The sequence below is a fragment of the Leptonychotes weddellii genome, chromosome 9 (genome assembly GCF_054177405.1).
Source record: "Leptonychotes weddellii isolate Sample4059 chromosome 9, ASM5417740v2, whole genome shotgun sequence".
In the NCBI taxonomy this organism is placed as follows: Eukaryota; Metazoa; Chordata; class Mammalia; order Carnivora; family Phocidae; genus Leptonychotes; species Leptonychotes weddellii.
The window spans coordinates 83883154-83909142 of record NC_138377.1 but is presented as its reverse complement, the minus strand read 5'-3'; the positions used below and the strand labels follow the sequence as shown (position 1 = coordinate 83909142).

General features: G+C 36.0%; 1 protein-coding gene across 4 annotated transcripts in view; it reads left to right on the top strand.

The window, feature by feature from the left end:
• WDR72 (WD repeat domain 72) overlaps positions 1-25989 on the top strand; it is a 175691-nt gene that overhangs the window by 14836 nt on the left and 134866 nt on the right. For 3 of the 4 annotated variants that reach the window (XM_031031982.2, XM_031031981.2, XM_031031988.2), the window contains exons 2-8: positions 11193-11357; positions 15373-15479; positions 21228-21306; positions 22365-22539; positions 23209-23285; positions 24521-24640; positions 25583-25728. In XM_031031982.2, the coding sequence (XP_030887842.1) occupies positions 11205-11357; positions 15373-15479; positions 21228-21306; positions 22365-22539; positions 23209-23285; positions 24521-24640; positions 25583-25728 (857 nt within the window). In that variant the 5' untranslated portion in view covers positions 11193-11204. Of the gene's footprint in view, positions 1-11192; positions 11358-12127; positions 12241-15372; positions 15480-21227; positions 21307-22364; positions 22540-23208; positions 23286-24520; positions 24641-25582; positions 25729-25989 lie in introns of those variants that run through there. The other variant, XM_031031989.2, reaches the window with a different exon arrangement.

Genomic DNA, 25989 nt, shown 5'->3' with positions numbered 1-25989 from the left:
AAAGTTGAAACATCAACTACTTTCTATAGGTCACAACACAGGCTCTGTGTTCTCATAAGCCCTTGGATGTGTCCAGAGTGCTTGTTACATAGTATTGAAGCCACTTTGGGACATTGGGTGTATATATATATACATATATATATATATACATATAACTATATACTTAGTGAGTGAGTCATTTCCATGTTTTTTTTCCAAAGAATTTAAAACTATGGGTTGTGAGCTTCTTGAAGGCCATTCATCTTCTCATCCTGAAAATCCATTGTGATATCTGGGTAGACTGCTGTTAAAAATTTGTGTAGAGGGCGCCTGGGTGGCTCAGTTGGTTAAGCGACTGCCTTCAGCTCAGGTCATGATCCCAGGGTCCTGGGATCGAGTCCCGCATCGGGCTCCCTGCTCTGCAGGGAGCCTGCTTCTCCCTCTCCCACTCCCCCTGCTTGTGTTCCCTCTCTCGCTGTGTCTCTCTCTGTCAAATAAATAAATAAAAATCTTTTAAAAAAAAAAAATTTGTGTAGAAATTATTTGAGAGTCACTAAAAAGTAGAGTTTTGTGTGTGTGTGTGTGTGTGTGTGCATTTATATGATTCTTTTCATACTATACTGACTATATGATGAACTATTGATCATATTGCTTATATAAATTGCAAAATACAATATCAAAATATAAAATGTTGTACTTGGTACTGTGACTAAGATCTAAATGAAGGACATTTATTTGCCCTTTATAATAGAGTCTGTAACTTTATCCCTGGCCATGGAAGTGTTTTTTGTTTTGTTTTGTTTGTTTTTGAAGTCACTTTTTTTTCTCCAGTGAGAGTGTTTATTTTAAATTGCCTTTAAATAGACCAGATTTAGAAGTCATTAAAGGCCTGTAAACATCTATACATAGTCTTAATTTAGACATTCCGAGCTATCATTCAGGCACTCAAATTTGGAATACAATAGCTATAAATTGAGGGCTATGATAGAGATTTGTAATCCCTTTCCAAAGCTTTTAAAACTCATCTATACACGTAATTATTTGCGATAGGGCAATATTCTCCTCCATATCACAGAGTGTCCCTTAGAGACTCTACAATAGACTGTTTTTTTCCTTTGAGGTTTATTTTTGATTACCAGTTTCTGGGGAATTGTACAGGGTCTCGTTGTGGATTTGCTCTCTCTTCTGTAGATAACAAGGCACTAGGTTTCTGGAGTTACTTTCTAAATTTTTTTCAAAAAAAAAAAGAAAAAGAGAGTTTGGAAAAAAAGTGACTCCCAAGATGTACAATCTTTTAATCAGTTACTTACTCTCACTGTACAATTTGCTTAGTCTCTCAGAATCTCAGAATTAGGAGTGATCTTAAGAGTTATCTAGACCACATTTCTCATTGCTGACTTATAAGTGAAAGGGATTAGATTAATGATTCCTAAGACCACTTCTTGCCATAAATTCTAGATTTATGGGAGTTTATAAAATATGAGTAATATGTGCAAGATATAATGATAGCATAATTCGTATATTTATACGCATGTGCTTTTACTTATATCACTGAATTTATTCCTGATAAGAATACTGAAATGTAGGCAATGCAGGTGATAGTGTCATTTTACTACGTATTAATTTTATAATCCGGAAATAAAGATAATTATGGCAGCCCTAGACCTACGTCTCTGAATTCCAGGTCTGTTTTCACTGTATTTAGCAATCTAGATCATTCAGGATGAATTCGGGTTGAGGTCTGATTTCCTATGGCTTTGGCCTTGGTGCTTTTTGTTTTCCAATTAGTATGTGTTGGGAATCCTATGACTTTTAAGAGTTTTAATCTATGAAATTCTGGACTTATTTGACTTTCTAAATTCCAAGTGCCTTGTATTTTGTTAGGTATTAAACATTTGTAAACATGTGCCTGGGCGGACACTTTGCTAGACCTGAGTTTTTAGACTACAGTGTACATTCCCATTCATGTATTTATTCATTCAACAAATAGTTACTGAGTTCCTGCCTGTCCTAAATCCTTTTCTGGGCCCTGAGAATATAGCAATGGATAAAACAGACAGAGGTCCCTGCCTTGGGAGGATTTTAAAATCTAGTGAATTTGAAATGAATTCAATTTGAATAAGAAGGGTAATGGTGAAAAAGTTTGATACATGGTAACTGCTGCCATGACCCAGATGTGTGGAGCTAAAATAACAATAATAGTAATTTGCTGAATACCACTCTGTCTTCCACATTATAAACATGATCTCATTTCACCCTGACAGTAACCCTGATTTAGGCATCATTATTTCCAGGTTAGAGATGAGAAAACAGGAGCAGAGTGATTAAGTGACTCACATTTAAGTCTAACCTGATTTAAAGTTTTTGATCTTAATCAGCTCTCTCCTTTTGGAATATAGGACTGAAAAATGATAAAGAAAATAATTTATTCAACTAAGATTTATTGTTTTCTCATGTTGAAAGCACTGTGATTCAGGCACTGTAGGGAATATAATAATGATTGAGGAATGATTCCCATATTCACAAAGAATATAGAAGAAAGAAGCATTAAAATCATATAATGCGATAATATTATTTAAATTTAAAATAACATTTTTCAAGTACCTATGGGCGAGACACTGTACTAACCAAGGCCTGCCCTGTGTCCTTGCCTTGTGTTTCATTTCATTAGGGAGACATCATTGCAGAGCCGATAATTTTAGGGGAACTTAGGAAACCAGAATAATACAAAGTGACTGGTTATTGGGTAGAGAACGTTGCAACGATTCAAGTAAGAGAAGCTAATTTTCCAGAGTAACAGGGATATAAATAACTCACCTCAGGAATTACTATATCTTCAGCATAATAATAGTTAATCATTACAAATGTATTAATTCTCTGGCTAATGTTCCTCAAATTTGTTTCTGCTACAGCTCTGCTTAGCAGTCTAGACAAATTTCCTTGATTCCAGTTTCCCAGGTAAGATTGAAAAGGTGACAGAAAAGTCCTTTAGACAAGAGCCAAGCGCACATTGCTTATGGACACAAAATGCCCAGTTTCCTTGGGAACAGTGTGACCCTGAGTACTCCCTTTTCTACCACTTCTTAGTTCTGAGAAGCACATGTTAGTAAGCTAAGAGTGAGGCCAAAGTGCAAATGATTTTCAGATGGTGATTTTGTTGTAATACTAGAAGTTATGCTGCAAAGACTAATACAAAGTTAGGAGTAGTGTTTCTTAGGAACAGAATGTTAAACACACCCATGCGGTTCTTCTTGCCACCAGCTTTGTGATCCTCACGTGTATCACATTTACCTCCTATTCAGGGGAATGAGCTATGCTCCCAAAGTGAATTTCCCTGATAAGTGAAACTTACTATTTAACTCTTTGTCTTAGAATTGTTAAAACTACTACTTCCTGCTTTTCTATCTTTTTTTTTTTTTAAATATTTGAGAGAGAGTGTGTGTGTGAGGAGGGGAGGGGCAGAGGGAGAGAGAATTTCAAGCAGACTCCATGCTGAGCACAGAGCCTGACATGGGGCTCGACCTCACGACCTTGAGATCGTGACCTGGTGTTCAACCCATGCGCCATCCAGGCACCCTGCTTCTCTGCCTTCTTAAGCAGAGTGTATTGGCCATCTCATCATCTTTTACTCAGCCGGTCAGTGCCATGATGGGTAATAATCGTCCTGGATTGGAATGGAGCCCTCAGGAGTGATGGAGATTTGGGCCCATGATTTTGCAGCTTGAGTAACAGGTTTTGTGGGGGTTTTGGTCTTCTTTTTCTTTGCTATGATTTACCTTTTTTTCTGTGCTTTTTTTTAGCTGGAAATCATTATGCTCCCACTTTCTTTGCTTCTTGCTCCCTCATTCTCTAATCTGTTGATGTGAACAGAAGTGAGCTGTTATATGAGCTGTCATTTTACTTAGGAGAATTTAGAGGGTCTACTCTCTATATTTTCATATGTATGACTGTGCCTCCTGATTCCCCAAGATTACACTCCAATAGAAAGTTTTTGCTAAAATGGGTAAGTGTGTATGTGTATGTATGTGTAGTTTTATCCCCCCCATTTCTCAGGTCACGGGTATATTTGTGTTTTCTATTTCATGTCCATTCAGTTCCAGTGATCTATATTTCTGTAAAAAATTATTTCATTTAATCTTTCCAAATTTTTGATATACAGTTGTTTATATTTCCATTTAAAATATTAATTTTGATTACAACCATTTTCTCTTTATATATATATTTTTGGTGTTTTTAATTCCTTCTCTATCAAATGTGCCATAGATTTATTCATAATTCATATTATTTCTCCTTTCATAGAACTGTGTTTTGCTTTCGTAGATTATTTTCTTTTAAAAAGTATTATTATATTAATGTATAGTATTGTCTGTCTTGCATTCTTTGTATTTACCTTGATCTTTTATATAAAATTTTTATTTGGATGTTTAGCTCATTAATTTTTCATATTAATATATGCATTTAAGGCTATAATTTCACTTCTAATCTAAAACATACACATCTGGAAAGATTAATTTTATTATACAAAGTTTTCACTGTCTTTGGGTCTTAATATTTAATTTGTATTATGTTTTCTTGGTAGCCCAAGGTACATTTAGAGTATATATAATTTAGTTCCCAAATATTTAGAAAGGGAGCATTTGAAACATTTGTCTGTGTGTGTATGTGTTGAGGAGTGGAGGTTCAGATCTGTATTCATTTTGGTCAGGTAATGTTGCCTATATAATCATTTGGGATTTGTTGACATGTTTCATGGTTTTGTAAATGTCATGTGCATGATTTAATAAAATGTGCTTTTATTTAATAGCTGGGTGCAGGAATCTATATATGTCCATGATATTACAAATGCAAATTCAAGTATTTTATACCCTCACTTTTTTTTTGTCTGCTTGATCTGCTTATTACTGATTGTGATATATGAAATCTTCCTCTTTAATAGTAAATCTATCTGATTTTTCTTTGTAGTTTGGCAAGATTGTGTTTTATGTATTTTGAGGCTCTGCTGTTGGGTACCTGGAGAGTAGAGACTATTATCCCATTCTAGTGAATAATTTGTTTAATCATTATATAGTGACCATTTTCCCCCAATAATACTTTTACCTTAAAGACTATTTGTCTACTATCATACCAGTTTTCTTTCATTACGATTTGCCTGGTATAGCCTTGTCTATGCCTTTATTTTCAGTCTTACTGTGTAAATACTTTAGGAATTTTTTATAAGTAGGTTATACTGGGTTCTATTATCATTGAAAACCCTTGTTTTTTAGCTAGCAAGTTTAACCCATCTACTTATTTTAAATTCTGGTATGTTTAAATGTGAATTACCATTTATTTTTGCATTTTCCGTTTTCCGTGTTTCTTTGCTTTAATTTTTTTTCCTTCTTCTATTGGTTTCTTTATTGCCTTTTACCACACTACTAGTTGGAAGTTATATACCATTTTTTTAAAATAGCTTGTCATGAATTCTTACCTTAAGAAAATTTAAAGTATTTCTGCTCACTCCCCACATGTACAAGAATATTAGAATGATCCATTTCCTCTTCTTTAATTTTAGTTTACCTCTTTAACTCTCTAATTAATCATCTTCATCATTATTAATATTATTATTTTAAGGTAGTGCTCATTTTGATTTGCTTGTGTGTTTACCAGTGTCCTTGCTCACCATTGCATCTGTATTCCACTTTATTCCTTTCTTTTTGACTTAATATATATTTTCCTAAAGTACATCCTTTTGTAATTCTTTCAGCAAGGGCTGTGAATGCTGTACTCTCTCAGGCCTTATTTGTTGGAAAAATGTCTTTATATTGCCCTCACTTTGAGTGATGACTAAGTATAAAAACTTAGGTTGACATTCATCTTCAGCACTTAACAGGTAATACTCCAGTAACTTCTGGCCATAATTTTGCTGTGGAGAGATCTTCTTTGAGCAAGCACACTTGCTGTTCTTTTTCAGGTTGTTTGTCTTATTTTCTTGCATGCTTTGGCTTTGGTGTACTACAATTTCTCTAGGATGTGCTTTGGTGTCCATTTATTTCTATTTTAATCCTTCTTAACACATTGGATTCTTAAATCTAAGTTTTCATATCTTTGAAATATTCTGGAAAATGGTAGACCTATTAATTTTTTAATAATGTACTTTAAAAAGTACTTCAAACTTAGGGGTAAACAGTAAGTATCGTACACAGACTATTTTCATGAAGACTTCTTAGTGGCAAGTTGCCAATCTGTTACTCCATTTTCTAAGAATTTAGTTTGTACTCCTTAGAACAAAGATATTCTCCTACACAATCACAATGAACCCTTCAAAATTAGGAAATTAGCATTGATACATAACTACTGTTCAGTCCTAGATTCCACTCAAGTATTGCCAGATATCCCAGTAATGTCCATTGTAGTAAGAGAATCTAGGTGAGAACCATATCTTGCATTTAGTGGTCATGTCTTTTGAGTCTTTTAGTTGGAGCATTCCTTAGTCTTTGACTTCTTGACCTTACCTGGCCTTTTTGAAAATTACAGTTCAGTTATTTCATAGGGTCCTTCAGTTTGTGTTCATCATGATTAGATTCAGGTCACACATCTTTTGCAGGAACACGTGTTCTTCTCACGGCATCCTATCGGATGGTGCGTGAATCTGATTTGCCCCATCACTGATCATTTTTACTTCCTATACTTGCCAGGCTCTTCCTGCGTGAAGTTATTCTTTTATTTCCTTTGTAATTAGTATGAACCCGTGGTTTCCCATTTTATTCAATGAGTTTCAATCTATTCCTAGTGTTATTCACTTTGATGGTCCTATTGTCCATAATTTGGCCAGTGGGCACTCATTCAAGCTGGCTTCTGTGTCCTTTTGCTATGTCCCCTCACTGTGAGCACTTCCTTGCTCTCAACAATAACATGTGCCAATATCATCTTGTATTTTCCCTGCTCCAGGCCTGGCACCAACCAATTTCCCAAGAAACCCTGGTTCCTTTTAGTAAAGAATAGTATTTAGAAGATGCTAAGTGAGCTTGTTGCTATGGGAGTGTTGCTGCTCCTAAGCCCGCAGGGAACAGAGATGAGAAGTGTGTACCTGGGTGTGTGTGTGTGTGTGTGTGTGTGTGTTCATACCAATACCTCTGATTCCATTGCAACACAACAGGGATTGTTCTAGTTTTCTTCCTTTCTATATTTCCAACTCTCTTTTCTGATAGTAAGAAACCTGGTTCCTGTTATCCTATTCACATATTAATTATTTAATCAATTACTCTGAATGGAACCACTATAAATGCTATTGCCCTGCCCTTTGTGTGGATGTCCTCCTGATCCTTATATGGCTTCATCATCCCTTGTAGAGCTGTGACCCTAGATGTGAATATTCTGCTCAGCCACTGTATTCCCTATATCTGGTTACACTTTCTGGTAGTACCACTGCCCATACCACCAGGACATGCTGAACTTACCCCAGCATGCATGCCTTCCTTATCCTTCTTGGGCACTTGTTCAGGCTCCAACACCCAGTATGAGACAGCCTTGCACACGTTGTCCCTTTTCACTCTGCTTGGGCTGTGCATCTCACACAGGGCTGCCCACGTTTGGGCATCTTACTCATCCTCCCTGGGCTCCAACCCCACGTGTTCTCCTATACAGATGCCCTCCTCACACTACTGAGCTCTGACACTCCAAACATGCTTTCTCTACCTAATGGTTTTAGGACTGAACTAGCCAGGAAGGGAAAGGGTTCTACCTTTTTTGGAGCTTATATTGGATAAATGTTGGGTGTTCTCATTCTGTCTATAGCTCTTAGTATCCCTGATTGATCTTAACTCTCTGATTTTTTTTCACTCAACATCTATTTTTTAATCACTCCTTGCCTTTTTTATTCTGTGTAATTTCTTGAGAATTATCTCTAAGTCCATTGATTCTCTCTTCAGTTGAGTCTATTTTGATTTATTCTCTTGACATTTGTTATATTCCAATGATTATATTTTATCCTAGAAGTAGTATTTGTTTCTTTAAAATTCTGCCTGTTTATTTTTCTATAGGTTGTCTTTTTCCCTAAGGTTTCAAGTTTTTTCTTTTGTCTCTTTAATAGTTTTTTTTAAAGATTTTACTTATTTATTTGACAGAGAGGGAGAGAGAGAGAGAGAGAGCACAAGCAGTGGGAGCGGCAGGCAGAGGGAGAGGGAGAAGCAGGCTCCCTGCTGAGCAGAGATCCTGACATGGGGCTCAATTCCAGGACCCTGGGATCATGACCTGAGCCAAAGGCAGATGCTTAACTGACTGAGCCACCCAGGTGCCCCTCTTTAATAGTTTATTGCAATTTAACATATTTGTTCTTCTTTCACAATGTTTTATATTGTTCTCTTATTATTAGTTCTGGAGATACTGATTGTTCTGTTTACTAATGGTTTATTATTTTCTTGAATGGTTTGTAATTTCTTATTGCAAACTTATTTGCCACTGGAGTTGTTTCTATGAGAATCATATGCAGCCTTGATTGTGAAAGTATCTTCCAAAATGCTTTTTTAAAAAAGAAAAAAGCTTTATTAAAGTGTAATAGACATGCAGTATACTTATATATCTACATATATGTATTGAAAGTGTATTATTGTATATGTTTTAACATATGTGTTCATTCATGAGACAATCACGGCAGTCAAAATAATAAACATGTCTACCATCCTCAGAAGTTTCTTTATTCTCCTTCGCAATCTCTGTAATCCCTGTTCCTTTCTCCTGTTCACAAGCAACCACTAACCTGCTTCCTGTTGCCCCAAAGTAATTTGAATTTTCTAGAATTTTATACAAATGGAGTCATACTGTATTTATTCTTTTTAGCTACTGTTTTCACTCAGCATAATTATTTTCAATTTCATCTATGTTGTGCAAATTAAGAATTCATTCCTTTTTATAGCTGAATAGTATCCCATTGTGTGGCTATACCACAATTTGTTTATCCGTTCACCTCATATGATGGACATTTGAGTTGTTTCCAGTTTTTAGCTATTATAAATAAAACCCTACATGTAGAACTCTCTGTATAAATATTTGCTTTCTTTTCTCTTGGGTGAGACCTAGGGGTGGGTTGACTGGGTAATGTACTGAGCACATGTTTCGCTTTATAAAAAAACTGCAAAACTATTTTTCATTGTGTATTTCCAAGAGCAGCGTATGAGTTCTAGTTGTTTTACATTCTTAACACTTGGCATGATTTTTTAATTTAAAAATTTGAGATATCCTCATAAGTGTGTAGTGTTTTTGAGAGGCCTCCCACTGGTATCATTGACCTGAGAACAATTATTTACGTATATTTCTGCATGTGGGGATTCTGGCATCATATATATATAACAATATTTTTTATTCCAAACCTGTTTTGTGGTTTAGATTTGGTATATTTTTCTTGGGAGATTGGGAAATAAGCTTCCTTATCTTTCTGAGTAGTGTTGGAGTTTTTCTAGATTCCATTTCATTGAGTAAGGAAGGCGTCTTGTCCTTAAATGGAGATTAACACTTAAACTGACTCAGGTCCTGTTTCAGATTTTTCTTAGATTTGCACTGCTTCGAATTCCCTAGACTTATTTACAAGCATGGCCATGAGTCAACAATTAAAACACACGCACGCACGCACGCGCACACACAGTATTGTTTCTCTGTGTTTGAGGTAGAAGTCCAAGTTCAGATTACAGTGTTATTGAAACCAGAACTCTTTGGTTAGCTTAGTAATGTGATTAATATGTGTGGTCCTGATAGTCTGAATTGCAAAGCTCCAAATAGTTCCCATAGAAATCTTGGTTTCGTGGTACCTGGGGACCACTTGTGTACTGAGCTAAGAAGCGAACCATCAGGAACTGATACTGAATACCAAACAACTGAACGATAAATAAAATTTTGAAAGCAACCAGCTTATGGGTTAAGCACTGCCTACATCGAATTTGTGCTCGTGGTGTAAATGCATACTCATGTTTACATGTGTGTGTGTGTTTATGTGTAATCAGACATTATAAATAATATATACCATAAAATTTAATAACAGAAGTCCTGTAGGACAGAAGGTTTTCATTTTGTTAACTTTCTCAAGCCAAACGTGGAAAGTAAGCTAAATGTGGGAAGTAAGTTTGGTATCTTCCTCCCTCTCTTATCTTTGACATTTTTTTTTAAATTTTTTTATTTTTTTAAAGATTTTATTTATTTATTTGACAGAGACAGAGATAGCAAGAGCAGGAACACAAGCAGCGGGAGTGGGAGAGGGAGAGCAGGCTTCCCGCCGAGGAGGGAACCCGATGTGGGACTCGATCCCAGGACCCTGGGATCATGACCTGAACCGAAGGCAGACGCTTAACGACTGAGCCACCCAGGCGCCCCATCTTTGACATTTTTAATGAGACTAAATATATACCATTAAGTCATAAGAGGAAACTTAACTAATCTACTCTAGACACTTAAAGCATTATTCATCACCAAATTATTTGTATTTCAGACAAGAATGGGGGAAACATTTAACTTAGTGTGTCCCAGACTGTAATGCACATATCGCTAGGTATATTTCAGATCATTTTGGGTGGGACACAGGCAAGCATTTTTTGACAAGTATATATTCATCTTAACCCTTGTAACTAACAAACGAAAGTAGTAATTTCATGAAAATTCTTGTTGAGGAAGATATCAAATACAAAAACGGGTGAAATAAAAATTATTATTAGAAGTAATATAGGTGGAACATGAATATGATAGATATCAGGAGAGTCAAACGTGTATCTTTGAAGACTAGGAAACACTGTTTTTATAGAAAAGATTTACTTCTTAACCACAAAGTTCAGATATTTGTTACTCAGGCGAGGTGATGACATTTTTGGGGAGAGAGAGTATGCAAAGCTGATTTCAAATTATAGTGTGTAGTCAGCTCTAATCTTCTTGAGAGGCCTCGCTGGACTTTGAAGCAAGTCAGGATCACCCATAGTCAAAGCCATGTGTGGAGTGGGTAGACTATTTCTACTCTTGTCTTTGTCAGCATCAATAATCACAAACTGGGCTAAAAGTCGTTGTTGGATGGATTAACACTGGGCATGGTAATTTCAATGTCTCCTGACTGCCTTCTCCTCTAATTGAATGGGAAGCGCTCTTTTCCCCATCTCTGGGAGAATACATCCCAGAGTTTAGATCATGGTAAATCCATTTGTGACATGATCAGTCCCCCAAATGTATGAATGATGACTGTGTCCATTTTCTTCTTTGTTCAGGATCCTCTCAGCATGAGGTCCTCCTTGCAGGCAGTAGCACTCTGGGGAAAGAAGGCCCCTCCACACAGCATCACTGCCATCATGATCACTGATGACCAGCAAACCATTGTGACTGGAAGTCAAGAAGGTCAACTCTGTCTCTGGAATCTCTCACCTGAACTAAAGGTTAGTGAAAATGATTCATATCGAAACAGATGACACTCACAAAATAAGCACAACTTGCTTCTACCTGCCATGACGGTGGGAGTTTTGCATGATTGTTAAAAAGGTGCTCACTGAAGCAGTAAACTGGTTTTACTTCTGAATTTGGAGAAAATGATGGATCAAGATCATATCTGAAAATTAGATTATGAGTATTGCTAATCTTAGCTACCAACTAAGTGTTATCGTCCTTTAAGCTATGCTAAGTTTTACCATTTTACAGCCTGAATTATATGTTTAAGTAACTGAACTACAGACATGTAAATATAATTCTAAAAATCACGGCTCATTAATCTAAACAAAGGGCACCCTTGAAAACCGCTATTAACTAAATGAATAGTATCTTAATTATCTGGGTGTTTCTGTCAGTTTGGCCTTCTTGTTATTCTTGTGGTCTCTGCTTGCATGTGATTTTTAAAGATCACATCACAAAGCTCTAAATCCAATTTACTATTGTCGTCTTCCTATCTCGGAACCTGACCTCACCTAGGATTTGGCCCATTGATTAGCAATTAATTGTCCCTGTCCCAAGTCATAAACATTTAACATATTGGAATAGATATTTGCGTAGTGCTAGCAGCCTCTGGACCCAATTTGAACATTTAAACTAATGATGTACTTAAAGTATACTGCTCTCATTAAGAAGCCTTTTAAAGATCAAAGACTATTTTTAGCCTTTAAAGTTTGTCACTTTAAAACCTAAATTAACAATTAATTGTAATTCTATTTTATAGTGTAATTAATTAACACCTCCCGTCACAGAAGAATTACACTACAGGACTGCCAACAACTGCATAGGAGACCAGCTCAGCTCAATGTTTATGAACATTCCTGAAAGAAGGAACTGGTATTATTGCAACAGCTGAGTTTTGAAAAGTGGCCTTCACATTTATTATCTCTTAGAGTTTAAACTCACACTTCTAAATGGCTTAAATGGACTTGCTACGCTTTTTAATGTTCCAAGTATAGTGTTTTCCGGCTGGAGTAGTTGTCTTGTAATATGTAGGTTGCAATAAGCATAAGAAATTTGGAAGCCTCACATCTGTATCTTTTTACATTCCTTTTTATGTTCCTGTATGTATTCAGCATTTGTTCAACATGCATTTATTGACTACATATTATAAGTTAGATAGTACGCTAGGTACCTGGGTTCAAACACAGATGAGAAGACTTGGTCCTGGCTGTCCAAGGGGCTGCAGTGTAGTAGAAGAAGGACATAGGCTGATGCAGTGCACTGATGAGATGATACAAGGTACTCGGAGTACCTGAAGTGCTGAGGAATTTAGATTTAAAAAAAAAAAATTAACTAGCAAGAGCTAATGCCACATGCTAATTAAAAGCAGTGATAATATTAGGGATTTTGAGATTATTTATGCAAGGAGATGACATAATCCTATATTAGTATATTTGTGATTGGGACTATCATTTGGTATTAATGTGAAGGGCATACAGAAGGGAGGGAGAGAAGTGATAAGGGGCAGTGACTATGGTAGGAGCCTTTTCATTAATTTAGTCAAGAAGGTTTTTGAGTAGGAACCAAATCAGGGACAGAAGGGATGAAAAGGAGATGAAAATGGAAAGATATTGAGAAGAAAGAATGCGTGGAACTGAGCAACTGATTGGAGTGTGGGTCGAGGGGGCAGGAATAGTCAAGGATACCTTACTGACTTAGGGTTTGGGTGTGGGTGGGACTGGTGATGTCATGATATCATGGATTTGTAGAAGGAATAGAGGTGATTAGAGAATAAGAATAGGAAGGGAAAGGAGGTGATTTAAGTTCTGGAGATCTTGGAGTATCCAAGTATTTTTTAGGAGATTGGGACCACATCTCAGTTTTTCCCTGTCCACGGGTGGTGGGATTGCAGGCTATAGGGGAGTAGAGAATAAGTTTCTCATCACATGCTCCTGTTATGCATGCTGCTTCCAGGCTCAGGATCTGACTCCCAAAGACCTCTTAGTGATGTCTGCCAGTGAGGAGCTTCTCCAAGTTTCATGCTAGGAACTACTTCACTTGTCCTTCCTGGTATTGATTGCTGGTATTTATAACACTTCTAAACATAGAGAAAGCTGAGCTGAACATCCTCCCAGATATATTCCCTTAGTATTGCTATGTTCTATTTTTCTTCCTATTTAATACTCAAAAGGAAACACAATAATGACAAAATGAAGAATAGCAAGAATAGCAATATTGTGTACAGAAAAAGAATGGAGAGCTTGGTCAAGTTCTAACTCTGATATTTACCAACTTTCATATGGAGCAAATGACATATTCTTTGATCCTTGATTTCTTCATCTGTGAAATAGTTGCACCAGTGCCTGCGTATGGTGGATGCTCATCAAGTTTTGTGTTCCCATTTGCGCTATTGGAAGTTCCTGGCGGGGTGGGGGTCCGGGGTGGGCAATAAGTCATGGAGGTAGAGCCAACGAATAGAAGTAAAGGTCTCCTGGATTTCATCATGTCAATGAGTAGGTGTGTTTGGATTTTTTTGTTGTTTTATTCCAACAGTTCCAGAATATGATAAAAGGAAGAGATTATAATGAATTGTCACAGTTTATTTAACTACATGTGGGGATTTAGTAGTAGAATGAGGACTCCATATTCGAAGCAATGAAGTACCATTATGGTATTTTGTCCATAGCAGATTTTCTCCGGGAGAAGAAATCTCCTTGATTTGCTCTAATTCCTTGCTTAATTTGGCCTGTAATATATGGAAAGGTGTTAAGTTCATAGGGGTATGTATTCCAAAATGTAATGATGGGAAAAGATAGTGTGTTGTTTTCTGAGATGGAACAACCATCTGGATTTCCCAGGAAAAAGGTAGAATAAGGTAAATGGTTGTAACATACCACAAAACTTCTTTGTAGCACTGGAAATTTGGTCTAATAACAGATCTTTAGGGAAGCATTTCTGATTGTGATAGAAATAAGATGAAGGCAGAGAATGATTGTGTTTTGAAGTAATTTGTCCTCATTGGTATGATCACCTATGGATATGTTTGCATGTTCAGAAAAAGCATAATGAATATTAATTCATTGGAAATAGATTTTTTATTACCTACAAATTTTCTAGTCATTCAAGTTAAAGTTTTAGTCCCTATTGACAAACTCTTCTTCATTTGAGGGGATCCTGCATGTCTTTTGTTTTGTAGTTTGATTTTTGTAATCTTGTTTTATAAAATAAGGAGCAATAGGCATCTTTCATACATGAGATAATGGAAGAATTAGCCCTTGGTGCTGTATTTTTAAATTCATGTACAGGAGAAAGACAATAGCATTTTCAATAACAACTTAGTTAAAACTTTATTTTTAATGCAGAAAAATTAATTTTTATTATTTCTGGAGCAAGAAATGAAATGAGGTTACGATAAGGATATAATGGTTACAAAAAAGGTAATATTTTCCTTGTAGTATTTTGTAAACTCATTTCTGAATTCTGAAATTTGTTCATTAATATGCTACTATCAACTGAGGCACATTTTGTGCATAATAAACATCAACACTGACTTATTTGTGTTCAAAACCTAGATGTTGTAAAACAGGTCTGGTGATTATTTAGGTTTCATGATAGATACAAAACCAAAACCAAAAACAAAGAACTGTGTACAAGATATCTCCTATATCTAGATGTTTATTAGATTTTTTTAAATTTATTTGAGAGAGAGAGCAAGCATGAATTGTGGGGAGAGGCAGAGGGAGAAAGACTCCCCGCCGAGCAGGGAGCCTGATGCCAGGACCCCAAGATCATGACCTGAGCTGAAGGCAGACGCTTAACCAACTGAGCCACCCAGGTGCCCTGTATCTAGATGTTTATTATTCTGTGGATTTTGATATGGCATAGATCAGTTTTCCTGAAACCTATGTAGAGCAAAAACATAATATAACAGGATTTTCTAATCAGAATTATGAATACTTATATAATGTGATGTTTATATTCTTCAAAAGTTTATAGCTGTTTAAAAGCTTACCCTCATCATTTCAGATTTCAGCTAAAGAACTTCTGTTTGGTCATTCGGCTTCAGTAACATGTTTGGCAAGAGCAAGGGATTTCTCGAAACAACCTTACGTCATCAGTGCTGCTGAAAATGGGTAGGTAAGATGTGCGCAACTTTGTGACCATCTCTGTTGCCTCTCCCTTTTTAAAAACAATGATGGGGTACAGAATTCTGGGGCTGAAGGAAACCTTAGTGATTATCATGTTCCTTTTACATAGAGGAAAATTTAGATCCTGAATGGTAAAGTAATTTGTGTGATGATCCCAAGGAATGTGATCAGTACTGTGTCTCCCAATTTAACTCTTTTTTTTCTTGCTGGATTAAGGCCAAAATAAACACTCTTAACTTGTCTATCAGGCCTTGTGGCAGCCTCACTATATAAAAGCAAATGCCACCTGTTGTAGAATTGAAAACGGAAACGTCTGGGTGCTTGTCTTTTTTCATGTAGTAACTCACTTTGAGCTCTTAAGCAAACCTATCCAAGCCTTCATCGTTTTGTAAAACAACTCAATAGTTATAATCTTCATGGTATACACTTGTCTGAAATCATTATAGGAGAAGCAGAGGAGAGGGCTCAATGGTAAGTGGGATGGGGGGAGAGAGAAGGGAACATAGACTGTGATTTGGGTGCAGTTTCATGGAGGCAAGGTTTATTCCAATGAAATAGGACTAAGCTGTAAGAAAAAGCCTCACCGATGGAAGAACTACTAGGAGCTGGACTCTGCTGATGAGTTATTTGCCAAAGTAGATTCGGGAATGCAGAATCGATTCAGCGTGCATTTGTGAATGAGGGATTGGATTACTGGCTGAAACAAGAGAACTCCCTCCTTTTTTTTTTTTTACTTGAGGAGAAAGTACATGGCCCTGAACTCTGAGAACCAAAAGGATAATGAGTGTCCAACTTGGAGAAACTGAATAGTTTAACAAAATGCTAGTGAAACGGATATCAAAGAGGTACCTATTCTCATAGTTTACAGCAAAGCCATCATTGTTAAACTTAGAGAGATTGAACTTTGGATGAGGCTAGAGTGAAATGGCCTACTACATTCTTTTCTTAATAATTGCTAGTAGCTTTCATATGCTAGGGTTGCTGCAAAGCCTGCTACACAAGCTGAGTGTAACAATGAGTGTTGCCAGTCTAGAGAATTTGGGAGATGGTGATTTTTTTTTTCCTGAGACTACTTGGAGAGTTGAGGAAAATTAATTGCTAAAGGAGAAATAGCTCTGGAAAGTAACTGAGTTCCAACCTGAGGTTTTTGCCTACAGTAGTCTAGCTCCAAAAAAGAAACTAAGGTTAATGGACATATTCTTGATGATAGATGAATTCAGCTGTATGACCCTGCAAATATAATTATTAAAGAGCCAAGGAGTCTGGTTTGATCTTCCTTTCCCAAGATGATTTGAATTTTCTGGAATTCTGTTTCTTCAAGATGCAAAACTTGGCCTGCATTTATAAGATATTCTTTAGGCAGTATCTACATTTCAGCGGCTGCATACTTAACAAACCCTAGTTTAATCTACTGGAAGTTATTACACTTACTAGACTTGGTCCATTATGCCCCAACAACGATTTTTTTAGCTTTGAGAAGACTCAGGAAGTGACCGTAGACTTAGTGTTTCTGCTTCCAAAATGTTCAGATGGTACCCCAAATTGCTGTGATTCAGTTTTTCATTTTTTTCCCAAAGTATTAGTTCATCAGTAGGCATAAGATTCAGGAATCCCAGTGAGTTCCAGGATGACTGAAAGGAAATACTACCTGGAGACCTGATGTTGAAGCAACAGAATGCCAAAGAAAAAAAGATCCTGAAGGTGGTTAGTGGGAAAAAGCAGATTATTTATAATGGAATGTAATTAAGCTGACTTCTCAGCAGTAAAATGAAAGCTGGACAGCAGTGAAATATTTTCAAAAAGTTGAGAGAAAATATCTGCCAACTTAGAATTGCATGTCTAGCAAAAATATCTTCCTAAAAATGAGGTCAAAATAATAACGTTTAATACAAATACTGAGAATGCTCACTGCCAACAGATCCTCTATAAGCAGCAGAATTCTAAATTATATTCTTCAGTAAGAAAAGCCATGATTCAGAAGGAAGAGCTGAGATGGAAGAAGGAATATTGAACAAAACCAGAAAATTTTTAGAAAGTGTAAATAAATACAGACTATTACACAACAGTGTTTATGTATCTTCCATGCCCTGCCCCATACATATTCACACAATCCTAGTCAACAGTTGCATAGGGTTGGGTAGTGACCAGATCCCACATGCTGTGGTGTTCTAGAGGTGGGTAAAGCTGTTGATTAACGTTAGAATTTAAGCTAGATGTACATGTTAATATTTCCAGGGTAGCTGCTAAAAGAACAGAGAGGGGAAATAAAAATAAAAGAAATAGAATACAGAACTTCCAACTTGGAAAAGAAAAAATAATAATTTTTATTTAATCCAAAGGAGACAAAAATAAATGGGGCAAATGGAAAGCACAAGATAAGGTAGTTGAGCTAAATCTGACTAAAACCGTAATCTCAGTTATGTAGAAGGACTGAGCCCTCTAGTTAAATCACAAAGATTGTCATATAACTTAAAAGACAAAAACAGCATAAGGACATAGAAAGGTTAAAAGTAAACGGATGGAAAAAGATTTATCAGATGAATACTGACCAAAATAATGTTGATATAGCTGTATAAATATTTTATATTAATAAATACACATAGTTAATAAAATCTTAAGGCAAAAAAGACTTGGCATTGATAAAGAGGGTTATTACTTATTAATAAAATTTTCAATCAGCAGCAGGAGATGAGACCAGAAAGTTAGGCAGGTGTCCAGTCTTAGAGTCTTCTAGAACCATGTTCCTCCAACCTGAGCTTGCATCAGGACCACCTGAAGAGCTTGTGTAAATACAGATTTCTGGACCCCACTCCCAGAGGTATGGGTTCAGTAGGTCCGGGCTGAGGTTCAAGAACTTGCATTTCTAACACGCTCCTGGACAGTGCTGAGGCTGCTTGTTCAGAGAACATATCTGGTGTAGTGAGTATCCTATAATGGGGGCAGTGAGAGAAAGTGTGATGTCAAGAATGACTTGGGAAACTCATTGGTGATGATACCAGTTAATTATGAGGATAGGAAACTAAGGAGGATGGATGTTACGCTTCATTGTGAATATGAGGAGTGTGGAGTGTCCCACGTCATCCACATAGAGAGATATCTAATAGCTAGTTGCATGTGGAAATCTAGAGCTCAGTGAACAGGTCTGGGCTTCCAACGTCATATACATAGTACCTGAAGTGATGGGAGTAGATAATTCACCCGGAGAAAGTGTGAAATATGAGAATGTAAGAAAGCCTAAGACAAAAATCTAAGGAAAATCAGCATTTAAAACAGCATAAGAATGGAACCTGACAAGGCCAATGAAATCCCAAAAGTGTAATGGAAGACAAGAGAAAAGAGAATTTGAAGCATATAAGGGACTTGGAATTCAAGATGGCAAACCATGTTTATCTCCTCTCCCTCTAGATGTTGCATTAAAATAGAAATCATAGCAGTTTTATAAGCACACAAATATAAGAATAGGAATGGGGCCAAGAGAAAATAGTGTATTTCTGAAAGTAGAAAAGTGGACAGAAGAATGGCAACTGATCTATTTATCCACTGGATGAATTTTTTATTGAGGTGCTGAGGTGGGGATGTAGAATTCAATAAGGGAAAAAATGCCTTTTCTCCAGGAATTTAGTGGGAATTTAGCAGTTTTGTAACTTTATATGTTGTAGATATTTTCCTCTGTGTTCTTTTCAATGAAATTAAAAAATCAAGAATTTAAAAATTTTGGAAATTGTTAAACTTTTTTTATGTGATTAAAGGTGATCTCAGTAGAAACGTTAGGAATGGTATTTCAAAAGGAAAAGAAGAATGTACATTTTAATAGTCAATTTTCCTGTGTTCTTATTAAGTATGTAACTTGTACAGTTCCAGCTAAAATGTCAATGCTACTTTTGGTACACAACACATTTGCTTTCTTTCCTTAAAAAGAATTGACAGGCAAAGAGTCAGTTTTTGCTTTGTGGTATTTTGTATTACTTTTTTTTTTTTTTTTTACTTTAAGATAGAAAATAAGATGATAAGAAAACAAACAGGGAAAGCATTAGAATCCAGGAGAATTTAGAAACATTAGCATCACTGAGAGAGCTTTTACTGATGCCCAGGCTCCAACCTTGGAAAATGTGATTTAATTAGCATGGCTTGATGTCTGGGTCAGACATCAGTATTTTTAAAGAGTTTGCTGATAATTCTCATGTATAGCCAGTTTAGAACCACTGGTTTAGAGATAGACTTATCTAGAAACAGACTAACTGACCAAGAGCTTGGCAAAACCTATATGCCGGGACTCCAACACAGAGCCGTGGAATTAGAATCTCTATGGACAATTTTAGAAATATGTGCAGGTGATGCACAGCTAGAGTTGAGAACTATGCTAATAAACTCCAGTTCCTTATGAAGCTAAAATTTTATATTAATAGCAAGTTAAGGTTCTATTTCTTTTTACCTTTGAGATATATTATCTCAACTTCTCCTTCCCAGTTTTATTTTTCACACACACACACACACACACACTTTTCCCTTGTTTTATTGAGTTGCATGAGTTTCCATATTACCTCAATCCTTTTTGGAATAAAGTCGGATATAAACAGGAAAAAATTATGAATATTTTGTTTCTATATCCAGAACAGGGTTTCTCAACCTCAGTACTAATTACATTTTGGAGAACCTTAGAATTCTTTGTTGTGGGGCCATCCTGTGCATCCTAGGATATTTTGCAGCATTCCTGGCCTTCCCCCACTAGATGCCAGTAGTGTGTTCCTAGTTGTGACTATCAAAAATATCTCTTATCATTGTCGAATGTTCTTTGGGGGGCAAAATTGCCCCAGGTTGAGAACCACTGATTTAAAGATTGATGTCCAGTGTTTGGCCAGAAAAACAAAAAAGCCCAGCAAAACACCAAATGCATCTAGCATTTACTATTATTAATTCATATCTTTTGCTTCTTAATAGCAGCTTCTCCCTTAAAGCCAATAAAGCTTTCATTTATTCTTTCATGGAAAGTTTTGCTTATGTGTTGAAAGTGTCAAAACTGAAGGATATTACCAAACAACTGTGAAACAGCCGTTCTGGTTTTTGTGAACAGAAATCATGTAGATTTAAATTGCCCTACACTGGGTGATATATTTTGTCACTGTATTTCATAATTTTATGTACATCCTTGTAACATATAGGAAAGCAAGTCAGAGTTTTCTAAACAATGAGAATTCTCTAAATATGTAGTGGCAAGTGTGATTTCAACATTTCAGGATAAGCAAAGAAGTAAACCCTATCAATGATAGACCAAATGCAGCCTCTTGGTGGCACTGTTTATTTTTATAAAAATGATACCTCAGCTCCAGAAGATGCAGCCCTCGATGCATTATGCTTTTCAGAATATGTAGTTTAAGTTCAGTGAAATAAACCATTTTCAAGGGGATGCAGTTTCCATGAAAAGACTGTTGTACTATCACTCTAACAGACTGTGATAGCTGGATCCACACAATTTGTTTTAGGTCAGGTTGGCGCTAAAGTAAGGTTTGTAGGCGGGCGGCAGGGTGTAATTACCCAAACAAAAAGACACAGATACAGTATGTCATCCCTGCTAATGACCACAACATTTTCTTGCTCAGTAATCTGTAACAAAAAGCCACATAAACTATCAGGTTGCATTTAAGTGCAGCACTAAAGAAAAACTTGGTGACACAAAAATTATTTCAGCCAATTGAGTAGAAATGACAGAGAATGATGCAAAGTTATCTCTGCTAGGGAGATGTGTGTTTGGAATGTCACCAACGGACAGTGCGTGGAGAAGGCCACTCTTCCTTACAGGCACACTGCAATCTGTGTAAGTACCTTCCCTTCCTTCAGAACATTTCCGGATTCTGGAACTCCTTTAGAGCATTTGCGAAGCACACATTTAAAGAAATGTCTTTGGAGGATATTTTTTCCTTGTGTCAGTTATCATCTGTTATTTTGGCATCTTTCTTTCCTAAAAGTTACTATTCAAGCTTTTTTTTTCTGATTCTTTCTTTATTTCGGTATCTAACAGACAAATTCGAAAGACAATTTTTAACTTTTTCTTCATTACACTCACAACACACACACAGACACACATTAATTACATGCTATTTTATAAAGCAAAAAAGTTTTTTGTCTTCAATTTTAACCTTTTTTGGGTGGATAGGTTCTTAATTTCTGAATTTCTTATTCATGAAAAGGTAACAAAGTATCGCTGTACCTTTATAATCATCTCCCAGTATTTAAAACAGATTTTGGCTTTTGGTAGATGGACTCCAATCATACAGGTGAGGCAGTTGCATTATACCAATGGTGCTCACAGTGTTTTTTATATTTTACTCATTGCTTTTGGCATTGATGACTTGCACTGCAATACTCACAAAGTCATTTCTGGGACCAAAACTTGCACAGTGAGAGAATTTGTCAAGGGTACAATATATTACTCAATCTTTGATAAAAGCTGTTCTCAAAACTTATTTGGCACAAGAATTCTCACACACTCTTCAAACACTTTTATTTCTTTAACGTATAATAATGTTGCTAGAAGAAGGAACCTGATTTTTTTGTTGTTGTTTAATTCTACATAGCATTCTAGAAATAAAACAATTGTGAGCTTTCCATAACTTGGAATAAGATTCTTTCTTCCTAAAAGATCCCCCTTCCTCCAGAAAAATGGTTAATTACAAATGAGACTAAAGTCCCAAATCAATGCTTCAAAAATATGGAATAATTGAGCTAAAAGAAACTTCACTTGCTATTCAGTAGCAGGTAAATACTTTAATTGAATAGATGCTAAAACTAAAATCCAGAGAGTCTTCACCATAGCCCAAATTATGTTAATTGCTAATGATAATTAACTCTTTGCTTTGAATTCCATTTTCATAGTATTACCACTGCTCATTCCGGATGACAGGGGAAGGTTGGCTTTTGTGTTGTGGAGAATATCAAGATGTTCTTATCATTGATGCCAGAAGTTTGGCTGTTATTCACACTTTCATATCGTCTCAGTCTCCTGATTGGGTCAACTGCATGTGCATTGTTCACTCCATGAGAATTCAAGGTAATAGTTGGGTATTATATAACACTAAGAGAGTGCATATAAAAATACCACTTTTGAATGATTTGTTAAACTAATGGGCAAGAGTTCAGAATACTCCTTTATGTTTACCTGTTGGTGGGGACAGTTCTCTAAGCCAGATCAAGAAAACTGAGAACACTCATACCAGTGGTTCAAGTCATTAGAAAGTCAGCAAGAGGTCAAGATGAAATGAAAAGAGGAGACTGTTTCCATGACTCAGTTCATTGGTACATTTCAAGAGTGACCAAGCATGCATTTGTTGTGGATTAGCAAGACTCTTGGAACTTTTGCCTTGCTGTATCTTCTGGATGTAGTAGAGAATTCCAATTCATGTAATGAGAGGATTCAGATTCTGTAATGGCTCCTTACTTGTTTCTGAAATAAGAAGGTGTAATATTGACAACATAATGATTTTCAACGTAGTTCTGCTCTTAGTGGTGCTCTTCTATTACATGGGGGTCACTTTGAAATTTTAAAACAAATTTAAAATGTGATCTAAAATGTTTATTTTTTATAAAAAAACAAAAAACCAAGGCTGAATAATTTCCACCTACATAATCCTGTGTAATGCTTAAATGACTATGCTGTGATCTTTACAGCAACTAGTTATAACAGGGGTCAGCTTATACGTGACCTTTATTGTTTTTACAGAAGATTCTCTCTTGGTGGTATCAGTAGCGGGTGAGCTCAAAGTATGGGATCTCTCTTCATCTATCAACAGTATTCAGGTTGGCTTGTGAAACTTTTTATTCTCTAATTTCAAGCATATTTATTGAAATTTTTTTAATTATGAAGGTGTTACCCATTCATTGTTAAGAGTTCAAATAATGTTGAGGTGCCTGGGTGGCTCAGTCGGTTAAGCATCTGCTTTCAGCTCAGGGTCATGATATCAGGTGTTGGGATCCAGCCCCACATAGGACTCTGCACTCAGCAAGGAGTCTGCTTCTCTTTCTCCCTCTCCCCTCACCTCGTGCTCATGTGCATGTGCTCTCTCTCTCTCCCTCTCTTTCATATAAATAAATAAAATCTTTAAAAAAAAGTTCAAATAATGTAGAAATGAATAATTCTATCTCCATGTACTTCCTCCCATCACTCTTCCAAGGGGTAGGCATTGGTAACAATTCGATTGTATCCTTCCAGCCTGTTGTCAGGGAATATACAAATATTTTTATTTATACACACACACACACACACTGGTTACATTTTAAAAGAAATAAATAAGTCATAGAGGAATATCTTTCCGAGCCTTACAGCAGAAAGAAAGACGCCTTTCTTCTGAGTATATGTGAGTGGTAGCAGGGAGATGACTATGAACGGCTGGGGGGTCACATGCACTGAGAGTCCAGTATATTTACCTGCTCCCTGCATCAACTTGGCTACAAGTTGAGGTGGTGGATGAGAGAACAGTCATAGTATTTATGCTGATGATAAAATTGTTTCAGCTGCCCTATGATCTGAACTCTCCTTTGGAATTTCTTGGTTGGGGAAGCCTAGGGATTGTGTTAGCATAATGAGCCCAAGAAACACACACCAGCATTATCAGAAACTTATTGCTAATATAGTATTCTAGGTGTCCTATGTTGGCCACTCTTTTTTTTTTTTTTCAAAGCATTTTATTCATTTTTCTATTTTAGTAATTAAGGTACTGCAGGTTTTTTCTTTAATATTTTACTTTTTTTGTTTTATCTTTCTGCCATGTCTGAAAATTAGAAACTTACTCATATCTTTACATTCTCAGCATCCAGCACAGTCCCCAGAATGTTTGTTGGATGATTATATAAGTAATCCTGCTTATGATTTCCTTTGCAAAATAACTTCTTATTTCAGAAAACTCAAAAGAAAACTGGGGTAGTTTTTTATAAAAATGGTGTGATCTACTTCAGATGTACGATGGGGCAAATCTTATACAGTCATGTATAAATTACCTAGAACTAGTACTAAAATATTCCCATTACTTTTGAAGGAAAAGCAAGATGTCTATGAAAAGGAATCCAAATTTCTCGACTCCCTGAACTGCCGGACAATACGATTTTGCACATATACAGAGAGACTTTTACTGGTGGTATTTTCTAAATGTTGGAAGGTATTAATACCAGTGATATACAAATGTAATTTTTTCTTGCTCAATGCAATAATTATAAGAATATGATTTAAATATGATCCAAACTCTATATTATTACCAGAGCATGGAATGATTTGTCTTTTATAACCCACTTTTATCAATTTTCCTCTCCCTGCACTCAGCTATTCTGCTTCTCAGGAGATTATATATCTAAAATATATCCTAATTTTATTAATAACAAACTATTATTATAGTGAGCATTTATCTCTGGATTATTTTTAAAATTTAATGCCTGCACTTTAGAACTAAAAAGAAAACTAATACTTTTCACCTACATACACTGATTTTATTTTTAGACTTTTTTTCTTCTGCTGCTTAGTCACTACATTCATTTTTAAGAATATACATTCCTTTCTTGTGAATATATTCACTGATACCTCCAATAAGAAAGAAAAACTAAGTTATTGTATCATCTGATGGCATCCCTTTTTTCTTTAGTGTTCCATATACCTGGCCCAGTTAATAAAACGATATTGTCTTAACTTACATGTTGATAATATATTTTTGAACAAAAATATAAAGTATGTGGTCTAACAAAAGATTTCAGCTGTATACACTTTTTTGTATAATAAATTTTAAAAATTTAAAGTTGGGCTACCATATGGAAGAAATAAGATTCTATGTAAATTTTGGGATTTTTGGTCTCTGTGCTTAATGGGCACATTCTGGAATGGTACAAAGCTTATTCACTGAAACCTACCTTAATGTAAATGTGAAAAAATAAGTACCAGTAAAATATCACTTTGGTACATGAGTACAGTGTGTCCTGTTATTAATATTTAGTATATTGTTGCATTAACACTGCCATCTAAATGGTCTTGATAAGCATAGTTTATCTTTCATCTCATTGGCAGATTAGATTAGAAGCTTTTGTTAATGTGTGTCATTAATTTTGTATTTTAGGTTTATGATTATTGTGATTTTTCCCTTCTGCGAACTGAAGTTAGTAGAAGTGGGCAGTTTTTTGCTGGTGGAGAGGTGCTTGCTGCTCACAGAATCATCATCTGGACAGAAGATGGTCACAGTTATATCTATCAGCTGCTGAACAGGTGGGCTCAGATGGGAGCGGCATACAAAACATTCAGGTAGAAAATGAACTTTGGGAGGTTTATTATGGAAAAGTCCCTGCGTGCCGCCCATGATCAAAAACCAGAACAAAACAACTTTGGCACTAGAAGATTTACTCTGGGCTTGGTAGGCTTCAGCCTTTGTATAAAACAGCAGGGGATGAAGGAATGAGATTAACCATGTCTAACTTGTACAGCTGGTGCTGGGTTTTCAAAAAGTCACTTGTAATTATTAACCCAACA